Below are 18,256 nucleotides of genomic sequence, written 5' to 3' on the forward strand. Positions count from 1 at the left end.
TCCTCATCCATCACGATCTCCTCCATAGCTGCCTCTAATTCCTTTTGAGTCAAATAGTTCGGAATTGCCATATTTTACGAACTGTGACGTTCCCTGCACAAGGCACAAACTAATACCAAAGATCACGCTATTTGTTGGATTGTTTATTCTACATGCGCTGACTTGTTTAGACTTGCAATAACAAAGTTTTGTTTCACAGATAAAACCAGTGGTGCATTCACGCGCCAGTAAATATTTTCAAAAAATAAAGCATATTCAGTATAGTATATCCAATGTATGTTTTCTGCGATATAATCTACATGCGGTAGACTTAACAAAAATGGCAATACAAATCCAAAATATTTTTTTTACCGCCTTTGTTAACTTTTGAAGTCATATATAAGATCTTTCCTTTGCACATAAATTAGCGCCGAGCTCCTTCAAAAGAGATATTTCCAAGGCTGGAAAAGAAATTCGCAGTAAACGGTAACGCTCGTACCTTCAGTGAAATCCTGGAAATTTCCAGTACTTTCGTCAGCCAGTCATTGGGGTCTGTTTTGTTAGTTTGAACCTGTTTAAGAACCACTAGATCTATCGAAAGCTGATGCGGCCGTTCTGCTCTTCCTAGATTACGTTGTTTCCTTATCTTTAGTACTGTGTATATTCGGTTGCTGAGAAGTGACTTGAGGAGTTTGTGTACTACTGACGGGCACGCGCTGGGTCTGTGGTTGGTGGTCTTTTGAATATTATTATTATTAACATTATTATGGACCCTACTTCTATTCAAACTATTTCCAAAGCATAGTGTATTATTTTGTTTAACTTTCTACGTAATTACTTACAATTTTCTCGCGAGTAAATAATAATTTCAAAGTCGAACAGATACCGTGGGACCGTAAGCTTAGCAAAACGTAATGAGATTATAATCGTCCCAATTTCTAATTCAAGGCTCTCGTTCGATCGATTATTTGCATAAATAATTGCATTTAATGGGGCCGCAGACAGTCGCGACACCCACATTCGCAATGAAAGCTTCGACGCCCATTGATTTAAAATAATATTTTCACTTTTTTTCATCGGAAAGGCCCCGGCAGGACATGAGACTGAAAATACTTAGTTTAGGTCGGAGTTTACGGAATCGTCGATTAGATTGGATACTTTTCCTGCGTTTTTCTTTTTTTACTAAATAAATAATGGTTTTCCAAAGTCAGATTAATAAACAAAGTGTCCCGTTTGTTATGTAAATGTTAAAATAATTTATCGCGACGTCACTGTGTCCCATTTTGGCAGTAAAAATATAAAAATATATAAAAATATAAAAAAAGAGACAAAACTTGTTTGTATCCATTTATATTTTTAAAATAATTTATCGCTATGTCACTGTATCCCATTTTGGTAGTAAGAATATTAAAAAAAAAGTAAAAATATAATATAAAACAGACAAAACTTGTTTATATCCATTTATATTTTTAAAATAATTTATCGCTACGTCACTGTGTCCCATTTTGACATTGAAAATATAAAAATATATAAACATATAAAAAAAGAGACAAAACTTGTTTGTATCCATTGATATGTTTAAAATAATTTATCGCTCATTTTGGCAATAGAAATATTTAAAAAATTGTAAAAATATAAAAAAAGAGACAAATTTTGGCAGTAAAAATATAAAATATATATAAAAATATAAAAAAATTGACAAAACTTGTTTGTACCTATTTATACTTTTAAAATAATTTATTGCTATGTCACTGTGTCCCATTTTGGCAGTAAAAATATAAAAAAATATATATATAAAAAAATATTTTAAAAAAGAGACAAAACTTGTTCGTATCCATTTATATTTTTAAAACAGTTTATCGCTTTGTCACTGTGTCCCATTTTGCCAGTAAAAATATATAAAATTTTCGTGACTTGCTTAGTTTTTAAAATACAGGGTGACTTTTGTAATTTGAAGTTTTGGGGCACCCCTGGTATCTCGGGGATCCTATGAAATGTTGAAAAGGTGAAAAGAATTCAGTAGCGTAGTCAGTTTTCTTCTAAATGGTTTCGCCTTTTTGAAAAAAAAAATTATAACAATTATTCAAAAAATTAATATTGTAAACTTTGTATGTGATTTTAAGATCTTACAAATTTGAATTATACAAATTTCAAAAATAATGATAAAAAACACTTTTCAAATGGCATTTATGTTTTAGTATCAGCTTAAAACAATAGCATTAATAAATCTTAGTATTCGAAAGGTAACGAAATTAAAATATTAATAAGCCAGTGAATTTGAGTGTCGAAAATTCGCTTCTCCGTGACAAACTTGCTTTTATAAAGGAAACAGTATGTCGGCGTCAATCAATTTTGATATTTCTGCTATTTTTATTATTAGATGAGAATTAAAAATCTTTTCTAATTAAAAAAATACAGCTCAGTGAAACCTATCCAATAAAACATTCAAAACTGAGCCATTCATCAGGAGTAACGGTCAAGCGAACTTCATGGAAATTTATATGGTTAGGTTTCATGTAGTCGCAAATAATGATAAGTTGACACTTTATTCTTAACGAAATCCTTAATAGCCCTTGTCGATATTTGACATCAAAAATTAGTACCCGTCGGGCACGACTTTTGGTTAACGTAAAAAGAAACACAAGATTTTAGTGAGTTTTTGAGAGACCTATCCAGCAAAATATATATATATATATATATATATATATATATATATATATATATATATATATATATATATATATATATATATATATATATATATATATATATATATATATATATATATATATATATCAAAATCAAACCGTAATCAAAGATATTTCAAACACCCTGTATTGAAATATTATAAAATCGGTATTTCGGTTCAACTATTCAATTTTTTTCAATTTCAACACTTTAACGTACATCCTGTTCTATAAGGAAATCAATCCCAAATTTGGAGAAATTGACAGGTATATGACATAAAATTTAAAATAGTTCACAAACGGTAAAATTTAGGTAATAGGACATTGCCTATAAAGTATGGTCCAGAAAGTTTCGAACGATTCAAAAATCCGTTAATATGCAGGGTGTCATACTTAAAAAAAAATTATTAGTCTTCAAAAACCCTGTATAACAATATATTATTTTAAAAGTATATGAATTTTTCTCTTAATTTTTTTTAATATTAATGAGCTAAGGTATCATACCATTAAAAACGGGCCATTTCATATCATAATCGTAATCAACAATTTTTTTTTATGGTTCGCAAAAAAGATGCACATTTCAACAAATGATTGTAAAAAATGTCAATGGAATAATCTAGGCTTTTTTGCTTTGAAATTATTTATTTTGTTGCACTTAAGAATACATTACATGTGACTAAAAAAAATAAAAACTTGAAACATACAATTACTGGTGTGGAAACGAACAATTTATACAAAAATATACAAAAGAAAGTTCAAATTCGACAGAAAATAACTAAAAGTAGATTGTTTTCCAAATAGAACCTGATTTGATACAAAAACAAGAGGCATTGTATTTTATGGTGCGTGAGCGCATCACTGGTAACACCCGGTTTAATTTTTGGTGACATTTTACAAAGTATGAAGTACGTAAATGCATATTACACTTATTACAAACGTGGCAGATTCTACATCTCCTTCGGGCTCTATTAGGTGACCTTGAGTAATTGTTTTATCAGTTTTTAAAAGTCGCAAAGCAACGGAAGATTTAAAATCAAATTAATCACTTCGTCATCAAAAAACATAAAAAATATTTAAAGCGGAGTTTTTTCAGAAAGCCTATTTTCTAGTTCCTCACATGATCTAAATTCATCGCATGTGAGTGTGTGTGTGTATGTGAGTGTACTCAATCTGACCTTTCTTCTATTTGACAGTAGAAGCAAGCCTGTCGTTTGCAGAAAGCATACGTCTTCTTTTGAATTCCAGGGTTTCATCATCTGATGAGTCCTATTCAGATTCAGTACTTGATGAATTACAGGACTGTTGAAGGACAGCTGTATCATTCGGTGTATGTAACTCGAAAGGTCCAACTATATCAGTTGGTTCCCCAAACTCTTGAAGATTTATGTTATCGTTCATATCTTCTTCGTCAGTCAAGGTATCCACGTCGGGTGGAATATAGACCGCGTCAATATGTTCTGTAAATATTTTTTCACGTCTTTGTTAGAAAAAATTTACAAGGAATGGAATGCTACAATACATAAGAATACGTAAATCCAAATAATACTTACGCTTTTATTGTTATTGTCCTCATCCATCACGATCTCTTCATAGCCGCCTCTAATTCCTTTTGAGTCAAATACCTCGGAATTGCCATATTTTACGAACTGTAACACGTTCCCTGCACAAGGCACAAACTAATACTAAAGAACACGCTAATTGTTGGATGTTTTTTCTACATGCGCTGACTTGTCTAGACGTGGAAATAACAAAATTTTGTTTCACAGATAAAACCAGCGGTGCATTCATGCACCAGTAAATATTTTCCAAAAATAAGGCATAATCAATATAGTATTTCAAATGTATGTTTTCTGCGATGTAATCTACATGCTTACTTAACAAAAATGACAATATAAATCCAAAATATTTTTTTTTCACTATTTTGGATTTACTTGAAAACGTGATACAAATTTATGTACCACTTTTGAAGTCATATATAAGATATTTGCTTTACACATAAATTAACGATTTCTACGGTTTTATGTCCTTTAATAGTGATAATAATAAAAGTTCTAAACGGATGTGCAAAAATATGTCCTGAATGTGTGATAGATGGTGCATTAACGCACCACTGTTACAAAATGGGTTAAGATACGATAGACGCCGCCCATTTCCTAAATCTATCAGATATTATTTTTCCACTGTCCGGTAAAATAAAATAATTTCCCCTCGACAGAGCAACAAAAAATTTCCTTTTTTACCTCTTTGTTTCAGTTCTCACAAATATGTTTATATTCCGTTCCAGTTTTTTGCATTTGTCAAAAAACGATAAAATCCTGTGGAGTAGTTTACGTGTTAAAGCTCGTTAGTTCTATATTATTGCCAGAGGTGTAAATGTGGCGAGTGTCAACCACTATTTACGTCTATTTGGCAAAAGGCAAAGTATACTGTCACCGATTACATATTATGTTACACTAATCAGCGCAGGTAACATTTTATAACATTCTTGTTTTCTTTTCCTGGTATCGTCTGTAATACAAATTAGAGATTTTTTACTTCATTTCAAAGGAATATTTATTTACGCAATTCTCTAGTTAGTTATATCAATTTTTTTATTCTTCAACCTGAAAATATATATAATGCTGAAGTTGTTCTTAGGTGGAGGTTGTTTAATAATAGCAAATAATTTTAATATTACAATTAAGGTAGGGTAAACTTTTTTTTCTATTCCCGTCTGTAAAATGCCTAATTACACACCGATCTAGGGTGCGGGAGGCGTCACTTTACCAGGTCACTTCGGACATTTCCGGATGTCTTCGGTGATTTTACCGCACGGTTTGAATTTTGACGTTTGTCAATTCTGACGGTCATGTCAGTGAATATATTCGTGTTGTTTTGCAAAAAATGTATCCAAAAACTAATAAACAGAAAAATGTTATGCAATATACCAGACAATTTGAACACTACGTGTTATAAGCTACATTGACATTTATAATTTAAGTTTCCCAGAAAAATTTTACATACCGTGCGCATAAAATTTAGTGGTTTTTACAGTTTTTATATTAATATCTTTCCAAGGCCGATTGTACGATTTTCAAATATCCATGTCTCATCAGTATAAACAAAGCAAAATTGATGGTTAGAACCTGCTTTTTCTTGCTCATACGATCTTAAAAATTGAATCCACTTAAAAGCTCTGTCCTTGATGATTGATGATTTTTCTTCCAATTGCATTCTTTTTCTTTAAATAAAATGATCAGTTGCAAAAGTTAAATAAACAACATAACGTTTTAGAATTGTGTGTATTCCGTTATTTATATGACATATCCAATAATACACCTCTGTCAAACGTACACGATTAAAAAGAGACAACGATAGCATAACCGATCGGAACGAGTATTTTACAGTATTTTACATATTAGTATGTATTTTAGATTCTTGATAAATATCCACATTGCCATTGATGCGTTGCTATTGGTGTATTTTGAGTCCCATTTTTTAGGTTGTTCCTTGCACTATGGATTAAAAGATTCAGTTGCATTTTAATTAGTCCAAAAGTCAAACCTATCAAAAATGTTTGTTTAAAGGTTCTCAATTATTTTAAATAAATCATTGCGTCATAGTAAAATTGTATTTAGGAACATTTTACTTGGAAAATCTCATAAGACGATTATCACGAACCACGAAAGGTCAATAAAAACGTATACCCAATCATTCTCACAGCTAAAATTATCGATGATTTTTAAATTTATTCAATAAGCAATATGATTTATCATTATCTTTATCCAATACTTTAGCTGCAACTATTTTGAGGATATGATTGTTGTTGTTGTCAAACACTTTGGATTATGCAAAAAATTAACCAGCTACGTAGCATACCCAAGAATGAAAAAGTAAAAGTTGCCTAAATAGTTATAAGGATAAACAGCGTCCATTGGGGCCAATTGGGGCACTTTTCTAGCGATTGTAAATTTAAAACTAAGAATACCAATAACTCGGATAAGAAAGAGATTGATATTTGCCGATATTGTAAAAGACCTGATCACAGCATTTTTTACATTTACAGAAGGGAGTAGAAAAAGTGTAGCTTTTTTAACGTTTTTCTGGAATAGCATCCTGTCGTTATTTGATAAAAGTAACCAGATGGTTTAAAAGGTCAACATTAATTTACATCCAGTAGTATATAAAAGGATAATTGATTACATAACTCATTTAGGAAATAAATTTTGATTACCATCAAAGGAGTAAAACTACGATATACAATGCAATCATCTTTTAAACACAGTTAAAGGGAAAAACGATATGAAAAAGATTTATTAAAAAAAAATAATGCAACTTGTACTATCGACTACTATTATTGTTGATAGACTTATACAGGGTGTTCGGAAATTTGGAGGAAAGATTCAACGTGGTAAAATAATGGTAGTCAATTTTTTTTTAATTTTATTTTTAACACACTGGGCTTAATTTTTAACGCAATAAGCTGTTAGTTTACACACATTTAGTAATAGTCATCGTTACAAAATAAAAGTGTTTCAGCAATCTGTCACTAGAGGGCACTTTGCCTAGAACATTTTTTTTGTATTTTCCCTGTATTTTACTTATTTAAACTGATATTGCAAAATAGAGTGCCCTCTAGTGACAGATTTCTGAAACACTTACTTTGTAACGATGATTTTTTTCTAAATCGGGGCTGTATATCCGTTATGATTTCATTTCCGAAGGTCCTATATATTTTGATATTGAATGTAACATTCACCATCATCTTTTCACTTCAATTTATTAAATTAGGTTTAAATTTTATTTTTTTAAGTAAAATATCTCGTAATTTTTTTATTATACTCGTTTGTTTGTTTCTACTTTACCTCACTTTAAATATAACCTGAAAACATTATATCGTTGTGGATATCAACCTAAACTAAAAAAAAATGGTGGACACTGTTCTGAGTTAGGATAGGGGGGTCAGAACCTCAGATCAGCTGACGAAAAAAAGATTTATTCCGAATTGGGAATCGCACAAGTAACGAAACAAAATCCGTGGCAATCAAACGAACGGCAAATGTCACTGGGAACCAGTTATGCTGAAATTATGCCCAATGTTTATTTAATTTGCGTTCCTACGCGCATTTGAGTATCGCGTAATGTGAGATTACGCCCAGTTTGTCGGTCATTGTTGCTCGTTCGGGACGCGCCATGCGGAGATTAACCAGTCATTCGCCGATTAGATGATTAATAATATTATTAAACATAAGTATATTTGAGTAACTCAACAGTGAAAGCAATTATAGCGGTTCTGGAAAAGGTTTTGGAAGTTATTGATGGTAAGCTTTTTTCCTGTATGACCTCGTTACTTTCGAATTTTTCAAAAGTATCTACGCTCGTATAAAAATTTTATGTCTCGGTAATGGTATGACCATTGGTACAGAAATGATCAGCATCGAATAAAAATTTTTTTGTCTGTCCGTTCCCCGTTCTCGTCTTTCGGTTTACCCTGAATAACTTTCGAACCGTTTAAATTTGCCTCCATTTTAACCGTCTTGCGATTTTCGACTGTTTTTTGAACATTGCTATGAAACACGATAAATGTCCCAAATTTGAAGCAATCTTCGCACATATGTGCAGCTTTGCCCCGTGACGGAACCTATTGAAAATGGTGGAGGGCGGGGGGGTCGGTACGCAAGGGTCTACAAAGAACGTCATTTTTCAAAAACCGTTCACAAGACCACAAAAATTCTTCAACCAGAAGACGCAGAAGAAACGGCTCCATAAACTTTTCTGCCTGACAATTTTTCAAAAATATACAGGGTGCGCCGCAAATTCAAAAAAACTGAAAAACGGATCCCCCTACAATTGAAAATTGGTTATAACTGAAAGACTATGACTCAGATGGTAGCCGCATAGACAGCTGATACTTTTGTATTTAAGGTTTTCACCTATTGTACAGGGTGTTCCCGATATTCCGTGCTAAGTAAGAAATGTGTTAATTTCCGATATCAACTTCAAATTTAGCAGAGAAGTGAAGGTTTATTTGAGTAAACATTTATTTGAGGCATTTTTCCGATAATATACAGGGTTATCAAAAGACTAAAAGACCTAGGAAATTGTTATTTTACGGAGTAAATTATTAACCGCAAATCAAAAATCGTAAAAAATGTGGCTAATTTTTTTGTTTGCGGTGTACTTGAGAAAATCCATATTAAAATCGCTATTTCGGGGGCTCAGTCAAGACGCGATGACGTCATTGATTATTACGGCGCACTGCATGGTTTCAGAAAAAAAATATTTTTTCAATAACAATTTTACTCTATTAGAAAAAATTCTTGGACAAGGAAATGTGGAAGATCCCCTATTTTCGACATTTTTTCAATTATGTACAGGGTGTGTCGATTGTGGGCAAAAAATAAACAAGACCCCGGAAATTGCCGTTTTTGTGGGTAAATTGTTAGTCGTTATTGAAAACCTTTCGTTTGGTTTAAACAGTATCGTAAATTGTGTCGAGAGAGAGTTTCAGGTTTCGTCTATCATACAGGGTGCGTTGGAAAAATATCATTGTAAATCGTTATAGCTTGTACAATTTTTTACATTTATCAAAGTTTGTCTTAACTTTGAGGTTCGACCAGACTTGAAAGATACTACATACACGGTGTGTACACAACAAAATTACATCGATTTTGTGTCCGCAGGAGCATGATAGAAAAACAATTTGTTCTTCTATAGGACAAGGAAACGTGAACCGAGTTTTTTTTTTTTAAATACAATGCTGCTTCGCGCTACGAACTTGCTCAGCGACGATTTTTCGAAAGCAATCTTGTTGGATCTTTCGAAGCCCTTTGATTGCGTTAGCCATGAGTTTTTTGTAAACAAATTTGAATGTCACGGCATAAGGGCCTAAAGTTCGAACTTTTTTAAATCTTACCTTAACACACAAATCGTTACGTTACCTAACGGTGAGGTTTCTGGACCACAATTTGTTTCGCTTGGGGTGCCGCAAGGCTCAATACTGGGTGCCCGATTCTTTTCCTTATATTTATTAACGACTTACTCGCGAATATAAGATCAAATATTATATGCAGATGGACACAACAATATTTAATTTGGGTAGAACTTTCAGTGACGCGGCGATTGTTGACGGAGAAGAACATTACAAAATAAAACACATTTATTATTATTAATATTGTTTTTATTATTATTATTACTATTATTAAACGTCAGAAAGTTTAATTAATAAACAGCCGATGTATGAGCAATACGGAATATTGGTAAATCGAAAGTTTCTTTCAAAAATTTTCCGGCGACCATTTCAGCTACGATGTTAATCGCCGCGTCGTGTTAGTGTCAACTTTTATTAATGTTTTTATAAATTTAAGTACCGAGCGTCTAATAAAAGTTATATAGATATCGAGAAATTTTGAAAACAACAGTTATTTGCATCTATGGAAACCGTTAGATTATTCGTTTTTGTGTTATACAGGGAGTTCCAAGGGAATAACCCCATATTTTAAGGTTACGTGACTTATTATTGAAAAGTCTGGGTACTAAGAAATGCTCGCAAAATTTAGTGATATTTGCAAAATAAATATATACATATAAGACTTGAGTTTAATGAATTTAATTTAAAGAATTTATCGTAATATAATCTTGTTGATGATACATTACAAAATAAAAGGGATTTGTTGTTATTATTACACGTCAGCAAGTTTAACCCATTTTGTCCCAGTGTCCCACCTGTCATCACACATTCAGGACATATTTTTGCACATCCGTTTAGAAATTTTATTATTATCACTACTAAAGGACATAAAACCGTAGAAATCGCTAATTTATGTGTAAAGCAAATATCTTATATTTGACTTCAAAAGAGGTACATTAATTTGTATCACATTTTCAAGTAAATCCAAAATAGTAAAAAAATATATTTTTATTATCGCAGAAAACAAACATACGTTGGAAATACTATATTGATTATGCCTTATTTTTTGAAAATATTTACTGATGCGTGAATGCGCCAACTGGTTTTATCTGTGAAACAAAACTTTGTTATTGCAAGTCTAGACAAGTCAGCGCTTGTAGAATAAACATCTAACAATTAGAGTGTTCTTTAGTATTGGTTAGTGCCGTGTGCAGGGAACGTGTTACAGTTCGTAAAATATGGCATTGCCGAGGTATTTGACTCAAAAGGCGGCTATGAAGATATCGTGAAATTTATGCTAAAAATAACGTGAAAAATATTTACAGAACATATTGACGCGGTCTATATTCCACCCGACGTGGATACCTTGACTGACGAAGAAGATATGAACGATAACATAAGTCTACAAGGGCTTGGGGAACCAACTAATATAGTTGGAACTTCCGAGTTACATAAACCGAATAATACAGCTGTCCTGTAATTCATCAACTACTGAACCTGAATGGGACTCATCAGATGATGAAACCCTGGAATTCAAAAGAAGACGTATGCTTTCTGCAAACGACAGGCTTGCTTCTACTGTCAAATGGAAGAAAGGTCAGATTGAGTACACTCATACACCGGTGAATTTAGATCATATGAGGAACTAAAAAATAGGCTTTCTGGAAAAACTCCGCTTTAAATATTTGTTATATTTTTTGATGACGAAGTGTATGATTTGATTTTAAATCTTACATTGCTTTGCGAGCTTTTAAAAACTGATAAAACAATTACTCAAAGAAATCTTACACCTGCCATAGATCAAGTGCGTTATGATAATCAAGGTCACCTCGTGATTGTTCATGCTAATAAAACCCGAAGGAAATGTAGAATCTGCCACACCCATACAATTGTAAAATATCACCAAAAATGAAACCGGGAGTTACCATAAAATATTATACGCTTTTTTGTATCAAATCAGGTTCTATTTGGAAAACTTTTAGTTGTTTTCTGTCGAATTTGAACTTTCTTTTGTATATTTTTGTATAAATTATGTGTTACATCTTATGTGCCCAAAAACATTATTTTCCCAGTGGTTCGTTTACGCGCCAGTATTTTTTTGTATGTTTCGAGGTTTTTTTTTTGACACATGTAATGTATTCTTAAGTGCAACAAAATAAATAATTTCAGAGCAAAAAACTATTTTTTTATTTTTTTTTATGCTTTGGATAATATGGGTTAATAAACAACCGATGTATGAGCCATACGGATTTTTTTTTTTTTTTGAAAAATTTTCTGTCGACCATTTCTGCCGCGATCTTAATCGGCGCATCGTGTTTGCAGATTGGTCCGAAGTGTCCTCCGACGGAACGCTGCGTAGCGCGAGTATCGTCACCCCTATCGATCGGCATCACCACCACCATCTACCGTCTTATCTGAGTTTGGCCTGCACGGTTAATGGTTATTCCACTACCACCAATTACGATCCGATCAGACTCGCGAGGTCGCGAGACGCATCGCCTCACAGGCCCGAAACGGATCACCAATCGTTGGTGAACCAGCACCCCTATTCCGCGAAACAAAACTTGCTGTCGCCTCCGAACGTGGTTCCCCTACCGGATCAGAACGGTACTGCGATGACGGACAACCTACTCGATCGACACCGTCACGAGGAGTTTTATCGTAGCACCACCAAGACGACGTTTCTAGCTCAAGAATCTAGTTTCACGCCGGATATATTCGCCAAGGACAGTGTCGACTCGTGCGCGGAATTAAAATCCCAATCGATTCAAAGCAAATGTGTGACTTTCGAAAGCAACGCGGTTACCGCGTTGGAATCGACCGTAAGAAAAGAATTTAGCAACGGTACCGAGACCAAATCGTCAATCCAGCAGCGTGTCGAGAGGCTGTACGGTCCGGGAGCCCTCGCCCAGTGCTTCGTGTCACCGAGACCGAAAAAACATCATAATCACGAATCGGAATACCGAGAGACCGAAGATAGACACTCGAAATCTTTGGACGAAGGTAAACGTAAACCTATACATGAAACCCTGATCGGTTTTCTTCGTATTATAGTCTGTCTCATCGCGCTTTAACGATGTTATTATACTTCGACCAGAAATATAGTGCCTTTAAAACCGACCCCGTGATTAACTTACGTACACAAAATAGTACAAAGTAATAATTTATTACGTTCGATTTCTACATACTGTCATTATTAATGTTCAATATTAAAATACAAAATCGCCATTATCGCTACTGTCGTCACCTAGTTCAATGATCAACTCCGCCACTAATCGTTCTCGATAAATATTTTCCTCTTTTATTACTCGTTTTTAACAGTTAGACCAGCATTGTACTAATATTTTAGCTGTCTATTGCCGAATTACGTTTATGGCCCTATCAATAAATTTTTGGTGCAGTGTTATTTCTTTTTATATGGGCTTTCAACTCAGACCAAATCATCTCAATCAGTTAAATATACAATGACACACAGGTAATCTCAAGATTTCGTGTCCGTTTTGTTGTGCGATTTTGTAGTCTTTACTAAAATATTTTATTTTCGATAATTCCAGAAGTTGTTTTTTCGAAATGTAAATCATTTTCGTACAGAAATTCTTTAATTTCTACTTGATTTGAAGAAGTATTTGGCACTCAAACATTTCCGCAGTCATGTTTTCATGGAAATCCACACTTGAATCTTTCTGACAGACCAGGCGTCTTCCACCCACTAATTTTTGGACCCAGCGTTTTCCATGTGAAGGCCGCACGTCTAGTACACACTTGTTACTGTCCTCACATCATCCTTTTTTTACTGTATCATGAGTGTCGAAACACGTTTAGTCTAAACACACCATTGGCCTATTTCAAAACATTCAAAACAATTTGTTTATCATCTGAAGACAAATGGAACCGTTTTTTAATTTGCTGAGCTAGTTCCTCTTCTAAATTGTCATGAAGTTCGACTACTGTCTCCACTTTGTCTTCAAATTCTGCATTGTTTCCCGTGTCTTTTGTTAACAGGGGAACACGGTCTCCACATTTTAAATTGTTAAAAAACAGGAACCTTCAAAAAATGTTTAATTGTGACGTGCCTTGATCTACCGCGAATATAATCTATAGTCTTATAAAACACTGAAGAATTATGTGGAAGACACAAAAATACAAGAAGGATGTTGTTAATCGACAGTCACACAAAACAAAAATGATTATTTTTCAACTTACCTGTAAGTTTAATAGAGTATAGGTGCTTACCCTTACCCTTTGAAACAGTGAAAACAGTCTCGCAGGGTCATACTTACTGAAAGGATCACATTCAAATACCTCCCTAATATTTACAAACACTGATACTATTCAGTTTTTATTTTCTTTTCTACAAATTAAAAACATGTAATTGAGTTCTTTGTGTGAGTAATAAAAACAATATAAAACTAAATAATATACTAATATACCAGGTCAAACGTCTGTGTTTAAATGAAACATTCCTATTGGTTGGAAAATAATATGCGTCAGTCTTCTATCAATTGGGAATTCCAGCTAAGCGTTACGCTACCTGACGTCAAAACTACGAACTAGTTTCTAGTACATTGATTGTAAAGAGCTGAAATGTCATGGATTGTTTTTGTTTGTTTACACATCAGTAAAAATCAAATAGAAAAAAGAAATGACTTATCTGTGTTTCGCTATTGCTGACTCAGGCATATTTCACGCAAAATGCTGGAAAACCGAATCAGTAAATTATTGCATAATATTTATACCGACCACTTGTCATGAATTCAACATTACATACCTCCTTAGGAGAATTAATACTACTGAAATATCTTTACAATGTCCTCCGGCTCCAGCTTTGCGTGTGCAAACACAACTGAGTTGTTTGTAGTTCGTAACTCTCCATGCTTCCATATAAAGCACTTTTTTGAAGACACGGCAAACGTAACAATTATGTCCTGCATTTAATACTTCTTCCCCTTCCACAACACGTATCGAATTAACATTTCCACCGATGTATATGCTATTAGGGTTAATACTACTTTTGCTATACCTAGAAAAACCTTTATGGCCCTTTGACTAACCAAAAAGGACGCCGAAAACTTAAACTTAAAACAACAAAACGATGCTCGAAATGGAAGTAAGGTTAAGATTTGATGGACTGGAAAGTAGTTCAGCGATGCTCCGCGCGGGCGCTGCAGTCCTAATTTTAATTCCCAATGGCGACCCAAGCATAAACTAATATTGGCGATGTTGCCAAACTTAATACTTCCTCACTGAAGGATTGCTCAAGCACAGATTAAAAATCAAAATGTTCAGGTGGCCCTTCAGTAACTTAAAGTGGTTGTCGCCCAAAATTCGTATTGAATGTAGTAACGATATTTTCTCTGCAGTAGGAGATGCCAAGAACGGATGCTATTTCCTGAAAATTATGGACGAGCAAACGTCCATCCAGAAGCGTGTCGAGAGGCTGTACGGCCCGGGAGCTCTGGCCCAGTGTTTCGTATCACCTAGACCGAAAAAACATCATAGTCACGAATCGGAAGATCGAGAGGCCGAAGATAGACATTCGAAATCTTTAACCGATAAGCTGTTGGATGACATAGGTCGCGAAACGTCAATGAAACAAAGCTCGAGCAGTCCATCGTTGCCAGTGTTGCGGCACCTGAGGCCCGAATTTAGGGCGCAGTTACCGATAATAAGTGGTCGGAAGAGTACCCAGACGTCGATGCAGAAAAGCCTAACAGTTCCTAAGTTACATAGTGAAGGGGCGAACGTCAACGGCCATTCGAATATTAACGAGGAACAGCGTCACGTGTCTGACGTCACCACCGCTGTCAAGGAAAATGGATGTTCGAAGCAATCATTGAATGAAGGTAAATGTTATTTGCATTTGGCGTTTTTTTTTTGTTAATTTCGGATACAGCTTGTTATTTTTTGCAATTTAAAAGGAAACGTATACTCTTATATTTTGTTTCAACGTTGTTATCTAGTTACACTATTTTATAAAATTATCGGGTTGCGATTTTTGGCTAATTCAAAATACTATCCTTACACTGAAAATAATATTTCACTACATTTTGATGTACTTTTAATCGGTTTTTGGGCTGGTAAATAATGGTAGTTTTAAAAACTGATAAAAATGGGGGCGATAAAAGTAGAGCAACAAATTATATTCAGTTGCATTTGATTTCATAAAAAAAATATTTTGCACATTTCAGAGCATTAACAATTGAAAGTAACACATTAGTAATTGATAAAATATATAAAAAAAAAACTTCCATCCCTCAAATCAATAATATTTGAGATATTTGTAAATGAACTTTTTTCTAAATAAGTCAAAACTGAATACAAAAAACAGCAATATTACAAGTATCATCTCGCTTTTTATTTGTTTTTTTTCCAATACCAAAAATTTTGTGGTTGGTAGGATTTTTCAAAATGAAAAAGACCTTTAAGAACTATTAACAAGTTTAAGAGTAATGAAGGAAAAATATAAAATTGGATAACTGAAGTATCTACTCTGCTTCAGCATTGAAATGTAGCTCCTCCACGTCGAATCTATCTTCAACTATATTTTTATCTGATTTTAAGCTGCTATAAAAGGCTCCCAGTATGAGGTGCATCATTTTGTTTAAGTTTTTAAGTTTCTCTTCAGAGATTGGTTTACACAAGTCACTCCACATAATAAGATGTTTCACTTCTGAGGAAATGTATGTTTGATTTGGGCTTTAATATACATGATCCCACTTTTTGAGACCGGGTAGCTTTTCCTTCGACCCAAACGTAACAATATCCGCGGTCATCTTTACCGCTGTGAATTCCAGCATTACATACCCAGCGCTGCCCTTTATAGAACACAATATTTGTGGGAATTCTTCGTAAACGTAATTTTTTCTCGAAGATTAAAAGTCAAACACTCATATTGATAGTTGCCTTTAGCTTTTTCAAAATCTCCTTCGCTCAACACTTCTGGATTCCGCTTTTTTTTACGAATAGACATTTTCAAGATCTAGAGTCGACATTAGGCTGAAAAGATTTTGCAGAATAAATAGATATTAATTATTGACCAGATTACCCGTTTATCTAATTTTTTCATATAATGTTAGCAGCTTTGTGCATAACAGGGCCAATTGACATTGACAAATGATATTTTCGGGAAAGCATTCAAACTTCACGAATTTTACTTCTCCAAGAATGTTTATTACGACGTTCTACTTCTTCCCACAGATTTTCACTGGGGTAAAGGTCTGGGAGTTGTGCTGACCACTGCAAAACTCGTACGTTATTTTTCCGAAACACCTGTTGAACAACTTGTGAATATTGTTTTGGGTCCAAATGAAAATCACTATTTCTCGCCTTCAATCTAGACGAGATGGCGTCATTTAATATTACCATGTATTGCATGGTTTCAGAATACAAGTAGTTTTTTTTAAAAACCATTTACTCCATTGGAAAAATTAGGATACCAGGAAACTAAGGAAATCCAGGGTTATATCCTCTATTTCGAACATTGTTGGAATTATATATACATCGTTTGTGGGCAAAAAATTCTAATAGATCTTAGAAATTTCTGCTACTTTTAAAGATGTGATAATTTTATATGAACAGTATCGTAAACTGTGTCGAGAGAGAGTGTAAGGTTTCGTCTATAATACAGGGGTCGTAAGATATTTGAAAAAATATAATTTTAAATTGCAATTACCAGTACAAATTTTAATATTTACCGAAGTGTGTCGTAACTTTGAAGTTCGACGAAATGTGAAGGACACCTTATACAGGGTGTATTCACAATCAAATTACATCGATTCTGTGAAAGTGGCCCGCAGGAGGACGATAGAAAAACAATGCTTTCCTCTAGGACAAGAATCCGCGAAGGGCCTTCTTTTTAAAATAAAAAGGTGATTCGCGCTATTTGCTACGAACTTGTCCCGCTCACCGACGATTTTTCGAAAACATTCTACGTGGACAACTTGTTACAACAACATTAGTACAGTACAACAATTAATATTAACAACTTAGTCATGAGAAACCTGGCGCAACGTAGTCAGCAAAACAGAATATAATTAATAAAGATTTTCTTTTTTTTTTTAATTTTAATTTAATCTCTTATTCTTAGAGGGCGCACTATGTCTGCATGAAAATGATTTATTAACATTGAAAACTGTCAAATTAAGAAATTGTATTGTATTGTTGGACACTGACAAGTGGAGATTATAATGAAAATGTACTTTGAAAATTATCGTTGTCGTAAAGACGAAACTGTCAAATGTCAAAATGTTAAATCGTGTCGGCATTGTCAAATTATTTTTATTTTGACTTAAAAATGGTTTGGAAACTGACGAAAAACTCCGCGAAATGGATTTATTTCGGAACTTTCTTTACGTCGCTTATCAGATAACGGCAAATTTACGGTGGTTGCTGCTCAAAATTAATAGCGACATGGCGAAACTCGTATTCAATGTGCCGAACGATATTTTTCCAGCAGTGGGGGAAAACAAGAACGGATACTATTTCTTGAGAATACTGGACGAACAGACGTCGAGACTGAGCGAGTTGGCCGACAAGGTAGAAAGCGAACTGACAAACGCGGAACTATCGGAAGAGGTGGTCGGAAAGTTGAGATCCGCTTCCGGCAAGGCGAGATTGCTCGTTTCGCAGAAGATGCAGCAGTTTAGGGGATTGTGCACGAATAACATCAATCAGGTAGTGAAACTGTCAAACAAAGGTAGTT

At 33.9% G+C, this 18,256-nt stretch overlaps 1 protein-coding gene across 4 annotated transcripts in view; it reads left to right on the forward strand.

The window, feature by feature from the left end:
* LOC132699207 (uncharacterized) overlaps positions 1-18,256 on the forward strand; it is a 41,283-nt gene that overhangs the window by 20,856 nt on the left and 2,171 nt on the right. For 2 of the 4 annotated variants that reach the window (XM_060665816.1, XM_060665798.1), the window contains 3 exons: positions 11,878-12,558; positions 14,916-15,398; positions 18,008-18,228. In XM_060665816.1, the coding sequence (XP_060521799.1) occupies positions 11,878-12,558; positions 14,916-15,398; positions 18,008-18,228 (1,385 nt within the window). Of the gene's footprint in view, positions 1-7,820; positions 7,967-10,880; positions 11,152-11,877; positions 12,559-14,915; positions 15,399-18,007; positions 18,229-18,256 lie in introns of those variants that run through there. The other 2 variants (XM_060665823.1, XM_060665807.1) reach the window with 2 other exon arrangements.

This window comes from Cylas formicarius, unplaced genomic scaffold (genome assembly GCF_029955315.1).
Source record: "Cylas formicarius isolate icCylForm1 unplaced genomic scaffold, icCylForm1.1 PGA_scaffold_10__41_contigs__length_53128322, whole genome shotgun sequence".
Lineage (NCBI taxonomy): Eukaryota > Metazoa > Arthropoda > Insecta > Coleoptera > Brentidae > Cylas > Cylas formicarius.